The sequence below is a fragment of the Hypomesus transpacificus genome, chromosome 9, assembly GCF_021917145.1.
Source record: "Hypomesus transpacificus isolate Combined female chromosome 9, fHypTra1, whole genome shotgun sequence".
Taxonomy (NCBI): domain Eukaryota; kingdom Metazoa; phylum Chordata; class Actinopteri; order Osmeriformes; family Osmeridae; genus Hypomesus; species Hypomesus transpacificus.
This window is the reverse complement of record NC_061068.1, coordinates 19,354,424-19,368,910: the sequence shown is the minus strand read 5'-3', so window position 1 is coordinate 19,368,910 and position 14,487 is coordinate 19,354,424. Positions and strand designations below refer to the sequence as shown.

The 14,487-nt window shown below is 42.6% G+C and overlaps 1 protein-coding gene and 1 pseudogene across 1 annotated transcript; both read left to right on the top strand.

The window, feature by feature from the left end:
- The first annotated feature begins 2 nt into the window (after nucleotides 1-2).
- Nucleotides 3-7,241, top strand: irg1l (immunoresponsive gene 1, like). The gene is made up of 6 exons (XM_047025276.1): nucleotides 3-349; nucleotides 1,107-1,161; nucleotides 1,745-1,932; nucleotides 2,088-2,180; nucleotides 3,857-4,062; nucleotides 4,754-7,241. The coding sequence occupies exons 1-6, from the start codon at nucleotides 332-334 to the stop codon at nucleotides 5,682-5,684; spliced, it is 1,491 nt and encodes a 496-aa protein (XP_046881232.1). The 5' UTR covers nucleotides 3-331; the 3' UTR covers nucleotides 5,685-7,241.
- A 1,918-nt stretch (nucleotides 7,242-9,159) lies between these two features.
- Nucleotides 9,160-10,406, top strand: LOC124470641 (annotated as a pseudogene).
- Nucleotides 10,407-14,487: the final 4,081 nt, after the last annotated feature.

Sequence of the window (14,487 nt, the reverse complement as noted above, 5' to 3'; positions counted from 1 at the left end):
GTGTGATGGTGACAATGAGGGTGATGAAGGTTCTGAGGAATGATTGAAATTCTTTTGTTAGGCAATTTTGTTAGGTTTTTTTTTTTTTTTTAGGTTAGGTGTGTATCCATGGCCTTTGTCTGTACAGAGTATAAAAGGCAGGATCTCACCTGAGAGACATAACATCACCTGAAGCATCCAACCAATTTCAAGACTCCAGACTTTGGCATCGCAATAAGTCTTACTTGAGAACACGGAGGACAAAGTGAAAAGTGAGGACAAACTGACTGAAGCCAAAACAGACCAAAAAAAACCACACTTAAAACATCTACAATAGATACTGCAGATCAACATGCTTTCTAAAGTACAGGTAAGCATGTATTGTTGAAATCCATTGTTGATTACATAATGTGTTTTATTTATATTTATACCAAGTCCTTACGAAAACAGAGTTAATGTACAAAAAGGGTTTTCTATTGTATTTCCTGTGAAATTCAGTTTAGGTTTCAGTTTCTTAATAATGGATAAGTAGTTGTAGTAATTGTGTTTATAAGCCGCGTGTTGATAAGAGGAGTTTTCCTCGTACACCTGGTATGACTACAGTCTTAGCCTCTGTCACTATTTATGACATCTGTTTGCTCTGCTGAAACACACCCTGATGAGTTGTGCCAGTCAACAGCAGTAAAGGATAAGACACAATAATGTAAAATGAAACAGGTAAAAAACTGGTGTAATTATTATTATAAATAAAAAACTCTGAGGATTGTTGGGCTTAATCTTACAAGAAACCTAAAAAAAATCCCAACAAAAGACAAAGTTCTTGTTGAAAGCCAGTCTTGTGACACTAAAGTACTGAAGGGTCTTCTTGTGCTGATGAAGACAATGTGTGGTTGTGCCAAAGCCTCTAATGACACACCTGTCAGCATTTTTGAAAGGAACAGAAGGACACTTTTATAATCTTCCCTGTTTTGATTAATCTCTAAGCACAGAGAGACGTGAAAAATATTTAAAACTATGTTCAATCAATATTGTGATGTTCTTTATCAGCTAACTCTCCCATTCTGTCTTTCTATCCCTCTCTCACACTTTCTCTCTCTGCTCTTTGTCACTCGTTCTCTCTTTGTCAGAGAACCATCAGGCCAGTGTACTCTATGAGAGGACTCCACAAGTCAGCCCTGGACGGTAAACTGAACTCGCCTGTCTATTCTCTCCCCTGCTTTTCCTCAGTGTGAAAGAATGACTGTCACTGTTTGCTTCAAATTAATCCTTAAGTCTTTCTTCTAGACTCAGCTGTAAGGAAGCTGTGCTTTGACAGTCAATATTAGTTTAATCTTTACATACATCAATGTTGGTTCTGCACCTCAACTTTGACTTGATACGAGTAAATGTGCTGAGTATGTTTTAAACATTCCTCGCGACTATGCTCCCTCTCGTATGTTAAACAGCTGTCAAATGAGCGCTCCAGGCATTTGATATAACCTACAAGGCTGCCAACTCTCATGCATTGGCATTAGACACACGCATTTCAACCATTTCACACAATCTCAAAAAGGCAACGCCAACCAAGTAGCCCTGTTAACGTTGTAAACAGTAACGGACGAGGCGCAGGTTCACGGAGTGAAGCAGCAACAGTGAAACCAGGCGAACAGCCGTGAAAACTCGCCTGGTTGGGGGGGGGGAGGAATCCACTAACTAACAGCATGAATTCAAATTCACTATTTTTTTAAATGTTCTCTCCCTTCCCCTCTTTCCCTCTCCTCTTCAGTGAAGGAGCACTCAGCCCCAGAGGAAACAGTGACGGCCAGCTTTGGGAAATTCATCCAGGGAGTGCAGAACCATCAACTTTCTTCCACCCTCCTCCATCGCAGTAAAAGGATGGTGCTGGACAGTATCGGAGTGGGAATCCTGGGAAGCACAACTGACGTGTTCCAGTTGGCCCTTAAACACTGCCAGGTGAGGTGACAGACAGACAGACAAACAGACAGGTCGATCAATCTAGCAATCAATCCGTGGTAGATCAGTGACAGAATGGTTTGAGCTGGAACCAAAGACTTCATTTAAATCCTACTGCACTTTTTTGATCCTCTGTCTTCTCTCTCTTCCCTCAGCTCATGTACGCCCCTGATAATGTCAGCTCTGTGTACGGACGCAGGGGCACCAGACTTTCACCCACGTTAGCAGCTTTTGTCAATGGAGTGGCAGTGAGTAGAAACAAAATAACGACATTTTAGTTTTTTTTTGTTAAATTAGGGTTTATTGAAAATGCATTAAAAAAACAAAACAATCCAATGATCACTGCAACCATACCTCTACCGATTTTCCAGTGGTGGAATATTTCCAATGTGAGCTGATGTTCCAAGAAGCTTTGCAATTGGTTGTTATATGACGTAAACATTGTGACAGGTGTGACAGTAAATCTTTTTTCTACAGATTTTAAATGGTTTGAGTGCCGACCAAACCACCACCATGTCTGAAAATGTCACAAACATATATTGATACAAGATTGATGCCTCAAATACATTTCATAATCTTTAAGTATAACATTCAGCAACTTGAGGAGGCATACCTCATATTCCAATATGTCTACACAATCAAAGTGTCTACATATTTAAAACAAACATGACTCCACATCACACGGGAATGTCTTCTTTGTCTATCTGTACATGTGCATCCCCTTGAAAACGGGGATGCACATGTATGCAAAATATGATCACTTTTTAAACCCTGTTTCATTCAAACTCTGTCAGTCTAGCCTGTTATGCTAGAGGCAGACATTGTTCGTCAAATCCTCCACCAGCATACACACCCAAGCAAAACAAAGTATAATTTTCCAGAAACATCACAGTAAGAGCATACCATCTGCTGGTTGGTGATGACAGAATAGGAAACTTTCCCTCACCAGCAAACCCTCACATGTCCCTTTCTTACACCCGACTACAAGGCGCAAGGTCATCCTTGCCATTGTGACCGTACCCTACCCATGACAGACCTAGAACAAATCTGGGCAATGGCAGTGTGCCATCTTCGTCTCGGGACAAAACCTTAGACACTGTCTGGGTAGTTTGCCAGTTTACATACCCTTGATAGGTCCAATTAAAACCAACCTACCTTCTCCAGTTTGCAATTAAGACCTACGACGATGAGTGTTGATCTGCTGATACAACACATTTAATGCACAAACTCATCCCTCCCTCCCCTACTCCGTCCCCTTCTATGGCATTCCCAAGTTACAATGTCAAAAAGATACAGTATTCATAACATGAAAGTCTCACCTCAATGAGTGATCTCCTTCTTTTCTATATTTGGCCTGCAGGGGAAGAATAGGCCTTTGATAACTGAGAAATATAATGTTAAGCGAGGAACCACAGGGCTGCTTGAACACAGAGAAACAGACAAAAAGATCAAAGTACAGAGAAGTACACTGTTCACAACATTGTTGCTTGGTGCTGTTGAATCCCATGAACTAGTTGTGCTGAAAAGGTTAAACTCATTCTTTAGTATAACCATTTTTCCATGTCATCAAACTGCAAATCTTTCTCTGGTATTGCTGGCTTAAGCAACATCCATAGGGTGATTAGGTGCATTGTCAAGTTGTTCTGTTTTTGGGGCATAACTGGCTAAGGTGGTGTTAATGACAGGTGATCAATTGTGTGCATGGTTAGAAGATCCAAGACCCATAACTGGAGCGGGTAGAAGCGTTAATGATAAGATATGTGATGAGTCATCGCCGATGACTCCTGTGACACTTCGTTCCGGTCTTCAAACTTTGAAGCTTTCGAAACGAAAGCGTTCCCCATGATGTTTACAATTATGAAGCCAAATCCGATACCCACTGTTTATAACCGCAAACACAATGTTTCCTCCTGTCTGTCTCCAGGCTCACTCTATGGACTTTGACGACACCTGGCATCCTGCCACCCACCCCTCAGGTGCTGTACTTCCTGCTCTGATGGCAATCAGCGACATGCTGCCCAAAGGCAGCAAGCCTAGTGGACTGGATTTCCTGGTGGCCTTTAACATAGGGATTGAGATTCAGGGACGACTGATGAGGTTCTCCAGCGAGGCACATAACATTCCTAAGAGGTGAGTCCGAGTGTCTACGTCCAGAACCCTTATTGCTAAAATATTCTTTCACCCAAAGACCTATAAGACTCAGTTTAATCTGCATGGCAGTCAGTCAAGTGTCATAAATGTTCTGAAAACAAGTACTGAGTGTCCAGCCTGTGCAGAGCAGTGCATTGGAGTCTAGACAGGAAGGTTTGTGTAGTGTCCCTGTTAGTCTGGCGTGGAGTCTTTAACTAGCGTTAATATGGGGTAAAGTGATAGTCCCACGCCCAGAAACTAACTATATATGACACTTAACTAAACTTATTTGCCTGCCTGCACTGGGAGAGGCTGTATGCATCACCCCATCAGATTTGCCTCCAGAAATGACACTGTGTTTACACACAGTCAATTGACCATCATAACCCTCTCTCCATTTATTTGGTTTATGAAAATAAACCACAGTGAAAATCTGTTATTTCCTTTCCATGCCCCTAAAATTATCTTCCTTGTGCATTTATGCACAGTGCCTTTAGAGCAGAGCATGATGTTAATTTTGTACAGTGGACATCATTCACAAAGATGAATGACTGACATGCTGACACACCAAAGACAAACCTTTCCAAACCTGCAAAATAGTCATAGTTTTAAAATTGGTAGCTCCATAATATGACCTAACTTGTATCTCTCTCTTTCTGCTCCTCTTTCACCCTCTCGCCACCACATCCAGGTTTCACCCCCCCAGTGTGGTGGGCACCATGGGCAGTGCTGCTGCCTGTGCCCGCCTTCTGGCTCTGGAGCACACACAGTGTAGCCACGCTCTTGCCATTGCCGCATCTCTGTCAGGCGCTCCAATGGCTAATGCTGCCACCCAGTCCAAACCATTCCACATCGGCAACGCTGCACGGCTGGGCCTGGAGGCTGCCCTCTTGGCCTCCAGGGGGCTTGAGGCCAGTCCACAAGTCCTAGATGCGATCCCTGGAGTTGCTGGCTTTAGCGCCTTCTATGAAGATTATGTCCCCCAACCTTTAATCTCCCCAGAGGAGGAAGCATATCACAGCTTCTTGCTGGAGGAACAGGATATAGCGTTCAAACGTTTCCCTGCCCACCTTGGGATGCACTGGGTTGCCGATGCTGCTGCCTCGGTCCACAAAATGCTAATGGGTGTGGGATCGGGCCCTATGGCCCCTGGCATGGTTCAAGACATCTTGCTCAAGGTCCCCCGCTCCAAATACATAAACAGGCCCTTCCCAGAATCTGAGCACCAGGCACGTCACTCCTTCCAGTTTAATGCCTGTAGCGCCCTGCTAGATGGGGAGGTGACTGTACAATCCTTCTCACCTTCTGCTCTCCACCGCCCGGAACTGAGCGACCTTCTAGGCAGAGTCCGCGTAGAGCATCCCCACGATAACCCTGCCAACTTTGATCTTATGTATGCTGAGGTCCAGGTAACCCTAGTGGGTGGGGATGTGCTGAAGGGGCGGTGTGACACCTTTTATGGTCACTGGCGCAATCCACTGACCAATGAGAGCCTGAAAAGAAAGTTCCGGAACAACGCAGGGGCTGTACTTTCTGAAGAGGAGGTGGAGCATCTCATTGAAACAGTGGAGGATCTGGAGAGGCTTGGGGACTGCACTCCTCTACTCTGTCATATGCTGTAAGACTGGCCTAGGGCTAGATTTAGGGCTAAAGTTAGGGCTAGTGCCAGTGCACGGGTTATAGGGTATGGACACAGTTACAGTGGTAGAGCAATTGACTGGCATGCCAAAAGGTTGGAGGTTCAAATTTACCCTGTCTATGTTGCTTCTGATAAAAGCATCTGCAACATGAATACTTAAATTACATTAAAGAGTGCTAAAGAGCTTGGTGATGGTTGGGGTACAGCATATGTCTGAACTTTCCTTATAGCATTTTAAACTTCAGATTTAATGTACAATAAACTGTAGCATTATACTGTATATATACTATATATCACAATATTTTTGTTTTGTATGACTGCGGACGTACTCCAAATGTGAGTGGTGGGAAATATCTAACATTAATAAGACTATGTTTGGTATTGGTTCTAATAAATATTAGAAATTGTTTTAAATATTTTGTTAGATTTTCTTTTAGAATTGTGGGCCAAACACATTCCTATTTGTATGTTCATTCACAGGTTTACCACCAAAACTAAGAGGATGTTTTGTAGATAATATAAATAAAGCCAGCAAAGCCATTGAGTTTCTGCCTTTGAGTTTATTCCTAGGCAGTGGCCGTCTACAAATGCGTGCACGTTTATTTCTCTCGAGGTCCATGGCTTGATTGTTTAACTTACTTATGCAACCGTGTACTTGATTATTTTTTACTAGGTACAATTAGATTCCTTGAATCAAACCAATTTCAACGCTTTTGAGTCATACCCTAATTTCCACTTTATTGGATTGGTCCGCCACGTTGGATTTTATGAAACATCCCCTGGGGGGCGCTGCAACAAGCAAAAATGAGATTTGGCTAATAACTGTTAACAAGTATTTTGCATAAAAAATATATTCTTTAGCATGCGAATACCTTGGTAAATATCAAAGCTGAGACAGACTTCATTGAGATGTCTACCATATTCGCTTTTATCAAAAGACATTCAAATACCAACACATTTTATCCAACCTTCACAAAACCCAGCACAGATCATCTTCAGAATTAGTCGTCACAAAAGTTCTCGGACGCATTTTTGCTTTTCATAAACATTCATCCATTACAACCAAATCAAAGGCAAACTAACCCAAACAGGGTGTGAGCTCATGTCTGTTCTTTGGTCTTTGGTCAAAAGACAAAACTTCCTATCAGTGCTTATGGCCATGCTTTTGACATGATCAGATCAAGTTGCCATGGTGAATCATCTTCATTGGTGATTTCAGCTGTATTTTCCACTTGTTTTTGCACACTACTGTATGTAACTTGCATTGCTATAACATCCAATAGATTAACTGTATGTAATATCAGTGCATCACTTAGTTCAAAGTTTCTGAATGTTATCATTAGCATTCTTTTTTTGTTTTACACAAATATAACAAACATTGATAAACTTTAAATTAATACGTGTTTTTTTATAAGAAAATTTAGGAAATTGCTGGAGTCAGATGGAATTGATTTTCATTACAATCCAAATAATTATATAGTAAGCAAACAATTCATTACCCTGACCCATTAACACATCGTGTTGTCTAACAATATACTTAATGTGCAGGGTAACACAATCTGTTGTGAATTATTGTGATTGTTGATTGTTATTATTACAGTTAGCCAGTGAACCACATACTGTCTGTGTGTTTTTCTTAATCAATCAACATCACAGGGTAACACACAACATAACTGGTTTAATAAGCCTGTGAACAAAACTCTAACAGTAATCCAAAATACACACACTGTGGATGTATCAACTTCTCTCCCCCATTTTGCACTCAACAAGTGTCAAAGGGGAACTGAAGGGTTGATCTAATAGGTAACCAAGAGGACCATTACTATAAGAACTAAAATAAGATTAACTATGAACTTGCTACGGCAGACTTGTCTTTAACCTTCGATGGACTTGAATGTAACACCTTTTGCTAGGCCAAGAACCATAGACAACCATAGTTACACAACAGCCAAGTTCAGGGGAAAATGCCCACAGACATAAAAAGGGGAGGGATCAGGGTCAATGTTGTGTAAAGAGTACAATATTAAACTGTTGTGGGAGGGGGTGGGGTGATGGGAAGAGATGGTGAAACATTTCCTCCTTCCTTGCTGTCCCTTCTGTCCAAGTGAAAATATTTTTAAAGTCAATATGTGACTATAAATCTAGACAGGAGGAAATGGGGGCACTTTCCAAACAGAATGAGTTTGGTCACAAGCTAGTGTGTCTGCCCTACCCTGTGTTGGGGAAAAACTAACACTGTAACAGGCTAGCACTATTAGACCACACCATGTTGGAACAGTTGTATCAACAAAGAGGTGCCCTGTGCAGCTTTAAGCTCATATTAATAAAGCAGTTAAAGAGCCTTTTATGAATGTTGGGAGAACAAACTGTGCTTTGCTGGGGTACAGCCAATGTTGGAATATCCTCATACCTCCTTACATCTCTTTATACCCAGCCTTCACCTCCACCCAACCATCACTTCGTGACTAGGCTTGGATGGCCTGGCCTGTTAGTGTCATTTCCTGATTTCCATCAATTCCCTGAAGATTTTATTTGTAAAACAATACTGATCATCACAATCCCTTCAGTGGTAGGTAGCAACACAAGCTGAAGGCTATTGTGCTGAGCCCCTCCCTCAGCTTGTTTCTCACAATGACACTGCAGCATCCAGATCTCTGTTTTGATAGCGTGGGAGTTTCCTGGAAGTTTAAACTCAAGTATTTTACCGTATACAATGACAAAGCATAAAACAAAGCTTTAGATTGTGTGCGTGTGCATGTGCTTTGTCTTTCTGCGTTTGAAGCTGAACCTATGATGTTTTATTTTCTGGGTCAACATGAATCACTGTATTTTTCCTTTTATGGAAATCATTACTTATGATATTCTCTGACATCATTGGCATTAGGAATAAAGTTCATATTGTTCATGGAACAACTTCCTTCCCCCTTCACAACAAAACATTAATGAAAGTGTGGCTAATTGTGGGGAACAAGGAACAAGGAACACTGCCTAGCTGGATGATTGCTTGACTGTAACTGTTGTCTCATCACAATGTTTGACCAGTTGCTGTATTTATTATTAACCTACCAATAATTTATTCATGGATTGATGGCTATACTCAAACTCCTTGCCCACCTCATGTAGGTTGACCTTCTGCTGCCCATAACTTAAAGCCTTACGATTCCCCTGGAAGAAGTACACAAATATTGCCATCTAGTAAGTGTGAGAAAGTCAGAATGTCAATTATTTAAAAGGCTCAAGGTGGCTATTCTACAAATATTAATCGAATCCTACCACCTAGACTGTGAGAAATAAAGGCAGATTGCCAATAATTCAAAGGCTCACTGAGGCTGTTCTCTAACAAATACCAATCTTATATTGACATCTAGTGGACATTATAGGTTGTTTTTACAATTCTTTAGATTTGTGGAAGTGACGGAGATGTATATTACCCACCTTCTAGAATTGCAAATGGTAAAATGCAATTTATTGCACCTCCAGATGTCCCCAGCCTCTCTGTTCCTCCTCTTCAGTACTTCAAACGTGTGACTAAGGTGGTCTCTGAGCTGTGAAAGAAACTACAGGAGCTGATCCAGAGAGAGTGCTCCAACATCTCCACCACAGGTGAGCTGGTTAAACTCAGCAGGTCTGGAGGAACAGCACATTAAGCCTCATGGACCCAGATATCATGTCTGGCTTAATAAGTATGACACACTAAGACACAACACTCTAAGAATAGCAGTGAGACCTATAACATGAGCACATCATATGTTTGTACCAACTTGACTCTGATAATAAATGTGTTTGTTGTACTGTTTCTGTTGTGTGTGTGTGTGTGTCTATGTATGTGTATGTTTCTCTGTGTGTGTATTTCTGTGTGTGTATGTCTGTGTGTATGTGTGTCTGTGCTTGTTGTGTGTCTCTGTGTCTGTGGGGGGGGGGGGGGGGTGACATGTTTGTGAATGCGTATGTGTGTATGTATATAAATATGAATGTGTGTTTGTGTCTCTAGTCTCCACAGTGGATGTGTTCCTGCCTCCAGAGCCCGAGACCAGAACAGACCTCTTACAATGTGAGTCTCTGAAATGTCCAGGTCTCTCTCCAATGACACGTGTTGAATGATGAATCTGATCCAGAACAACAGTAGCTTTAACATGGGGACACATGAATGGACGTGTTATTATCTCTGATCTGGTCTCTGCTCTGCTCACAGATTCCTGTGAGCTCACTCTGGACCCAAACACAGCACATGCACACCTCTCTCTGTCTGAGGAGTACAGGAAGGTGACAGAGCAGTACCAGCAGCAGCCATATCCTGACCATCCAGAGAGGTTCACCGCATTCAGTCAGGTGCTATGTAGACAGGCTCTGTCTGACGCTGTTACTGGGAGGTGGAGTGGAGAGGTGAATATGTTTACATAGCAGTCTCATGTAAAGACATAAGCAGAACAGACGAGAACTCTTACTTTGGTTTCAATGACAAGTCCTGGATGTTACGCTGCTCTAGTGGTGGTTACAGGTTCACACATAACAGTTAAAACTGCAGTATCAGTCCTCCAGAGTAGGAGTGTACCTGAATCACAAGGCAGGTACTCTGTCCTTCTACAGTGTTGTCTCTGACACAGTGACCCTCCTCCACAGAGTCCAGACCACCTTCACCCAGACACTCTACCCTGGGATTTGGCTTTACTATGATAACAGTGCAGAGATTATGAAGCTGTGGTAGAGGGTCTTGTAGAGGCGTGATTCCTTCATACCATCATACAAAACCCTGTTTTGATCATTGTTATTTTGTTCTATAATTACAGCTGTAAATTATTATATTGTGATTGTATGTGACTGCTGTTTAAGTGATCAGTTCATAGTTGTCTCTCTGCTACTTGGTGGACCTGAACAGCTGAATAAAAACATGTGAAGCTGACCATCTCTCATTATTTAGACTGTTGAAGAAGGGTTTGTGTTTCTAACTCCTATTCTACAGCCTCTCTCCCTGTTTCCATCCCTCCCTTTCTTTCCTGTTTTCTCCTTTTCTCACTCTTTTGTATTCCTCTTCATCACTCCTTCTCTCTCTTTCAATGCAACGTTGCACATTGACCACCAGAGGGCCGCGCAATCACACAGGTCATTTGGATTGATTTCACTCTGGAAACACAATATCTGGACCCTCCCAGCCCTCATTCCTCTCACTCCTTACCTTCATCCCTCTTTACTTCTTACTTCTTGCCCTCCCTTCATCTGTTGGTCTTGCCTCCATTGTTCTGGCTACATGACACACCATTGAGTCATCATTGTAAATATTTGATACAGTGTCGATAAACACATTAGATTTTTACAGCTCTTTTTTTAAACAATGTCACAGAGGGCTTCTCATACTCCCATAGAACTGCACCTAAACCAACCTAAACTATCAAGACAAAAACTTCTAGGAAAATTCAGAGAAGAAACAACAAGAAATCCCCTCCTCCAGAGATGGTCAGTGACACAGAGAGGTGCAGACCACAGATTACTGAACACAATTACGTAGTAAGAATGGAGACAAAAGTAAACACTGCTGTGATTGGATGGAGAAACACAGATCTTCAGATTACTGAATTAGTAGAGCTTTTGCAGTGCTCTGCATCGATGTTTGTGGTCTTTGTTTGGTCAAGTTTGCTTTATTTACCAACGTGTCTGGACGACGCAGTCAACCTGGCCCTCCACTTCATGCTACAGCACCTGGACTCCCCAGCATCTTACACCAGGACCCTGTTTGTGGACTTCAGCTCTGCCTTCAACACCATCATCCCCACCCTGCTTCAGGACAAGCTCTCCCGGTTGAGCGTGCCCGACTCCACCTGCAGGTGGATCACAGACTTCCTGTCTGACAGGAAGCAGTGCGTTAAGCTTGGAACACAAGTCTCTGTCTCACGGTCGATCAGCACCGGATCTCCTCAGGGCTGTGTCCTTTCCCCTCTGCTTTTCTCCCTGTACACAAACAGCTGCACCTCCCGTCATCCGTCCGTCAAACTCCTGAAGTTTGCGGACGACACCGCCCTCATTGGGCTCATTTCTGGTGAAGATGAGTCTGACTACAGGTGGGAAGCTGACAACCTGGTGACCTGGTGTAGCTAGAACAACTTAGAGCTCAATGCTCTTAAGACAGTGGAGATGGTTGTGGACTTCAGAAAGAAAGAATACAGCCCCACTCACCCCCCTCACCCTGTGTGACTCCCCAGTCAACACAGTGGAGTCCTTCCGCTTCCTGGGCACTATCCTCTCCCAGGAACTCAAGTGATAATTGAACATCAGCTCCTTCACCAAACAAGCACAATAGATGATGTACTTCCTACGGCAGCTGAAGAAATTCAACCTGCCAAAGACAATGATGGTGCACTTCTACACAGCCATCATTGAGTCCATCCTCACCTCCTCCATCACCATCTGGTACTGCAGATTCCCGCCACAGTAGATTCTGTGTTTGTATTAACTTACATGGCAATAAAAAACTATTCTGATGTTCTCTCTCATATATATTCTTTATTGTTATTATTTCCCTATCCTAACTAGTCCCTCTATGTTTGCACTACATACACAATGTCAGTAAAATGTGTCGTTGTGACCCTCAGCAGTGTCTGCGTTGTTTATTACGACGCTGCCATCGTCGCGCTGTCCTGGGGTTGTTGTGACCCACCACCGTGTCGCAACAATTTTTCACATACTGGACTTATTTTTTATGGAAAAAAGGATAGATTTTCTGTATATATTTTTTTAATCACTAAAAAAGTGGGTGGGGGGATTATTGTTTGGTAGGATATTTGTGACTCAGCATCGGGTTGAGTCTTCATCTATTGCGTTAGCAGGTTTGAGGTGATCAGGATGTTTGTTGGTTGAAGAACAGTTAACCCTGGGTTGAATCGCTGTCCCTGGGGGGTGACTACAAAATAAATAATTTGTGTTTTTGCCCTTTGAGGAGCAAGAAAGTTTGGGAGTTATTTGCATGCGGGAGTGTGAAGAACAGTTTTTGTAGCAATTAAATGAAATCCCAGCTGCTCCTGCATACAGTCAGATTACTTTATTCGGGTTATGATATAGCATGAGGTAATGGTGTACAAGTGGCCAGATGTTAACACTGATAGTGCTTGTATTTAGTTTCACATGAACTAATTGCTGCAATGTAAATGTAGGCAAAACTGTCATAAGAAAAAAAAAGCTAATCCCAGATGTTCAGACTTCCATTTTTCACTGGTCCTCCCATTTCCACTTGCTTTTCACAACGGCTACACACTTTGTTAGACCTTGGTGGGACTGTGAGGCCAGTTCCTAAAAACGACCATCAAAACACCTCATTCAACATCCAGTATAATTCCTGATTATCTTCAATTACACCACAGATGTTTCTATATTTTCTCACCACCAAAATGATGACCACAAGTCATTAGTTTCCCATAGTCTTAAAAAAAGAAATGCACAGCTGTTGCAGTGATTTACGCTTCCTCAAGGAAATGATTCAAACATTTGTGAGAAGCGCCACATGGCAGGCTGCAAGGTTTACTAAGAGACTTGTAACATGTCCTCTAATTTATAATAAATTGCTGTCATCTTTTCCACAGATATGTGGTCATTGTGTAAAGAATTATAATTGGATGCCTATCATTGAGAAAGGGCTTAACATAAACGCACACTTGTAATCCATTGTAAGAACACAATATGTTAATTTTGAACACATCTAAACTTCAACAGTGTATCAAATATATTCCAGCACGGAAAGTTAGGTAACAGTTGACCTTAAAAATAAAATAAACATTTCACCATTAAGAAGATCACATCTTTCAGAACAGCCTAAAAAACCTCATGCTCCGTTTTATGATGGACAGAACAGTTTAGCCTTGATGACGTAAAAGGTAAGGAGTTGTGATTTATAAACATGGCGTCAATAATTTTTCAACAAAAGATATTATTTGCATCATCCAAGTTTTTGATCCACCTCATTAATGTGCACAATTCAGCACAAATGGCCATTCTTTAAAAAGGCAGGCCTAGCCAATGTACCGCAAAAGTCGGAGCTCGGAATTTCTTTCTTCCAGTAAGTAAAAATGTACATTTTTGTATACATATGTAGGCTATTTTACATTTACGTTTACATTTATGCATTTAGCAGATGCTTAAGAGAGACTTAATGTAGTCGGGTGCAGTTCCGTTAACCGCTCGGATGGTCAGTACCAGGGTCTTGAATCTGATTCGGGCTGTGATGGGTAGCCAGTGAAGGGAGATGAGGAGTGGGGTAACATGGGAGCGTCTGGGTAGGTTGAAGACCAGACGGGCTGCTGCCCTTTGAATCCTCTGGAGAGGGCGGGTTGCGCATGCTGGGAGACCGGCGAGCAGGGAGTTGTGGTAGTCCAACTTGGAGAGGACAAGTGCTTGGACAAGCAGCTGGGTGGAATGCTCAGACAGGTATCTCCTGATCTTCCGGATGTTTTAGAGGGTGAAGCTACACGACCGGGAGACTGCAGCAATGTGGGCCGTGAGGGAGAGCTTGTCATACATGGTGACCCAGAGGTTCCTGGCTGAGGATAAAGGGGTCACCGTCGCAGATCCCAGAGTGATTGAGAGATCGTGGGAGATGGAGGGCTTGGCCGGGATGATGAGAAGTTCTGTTTTGGCGAGGTTCAGCTGGAGGTGGTTCTTGGTCATCCAGGCGGAGATGTCTGTGAGGCAGACCTCAATCCTAGCTGAGATCCCCGGATCAGTGGGGGGGAACGACATGTACAGCTGCGTTTCGTCAGCGTAGCAGTGGTAGGAGAAGCCATGGGAGGTGATGATAGGTCCAA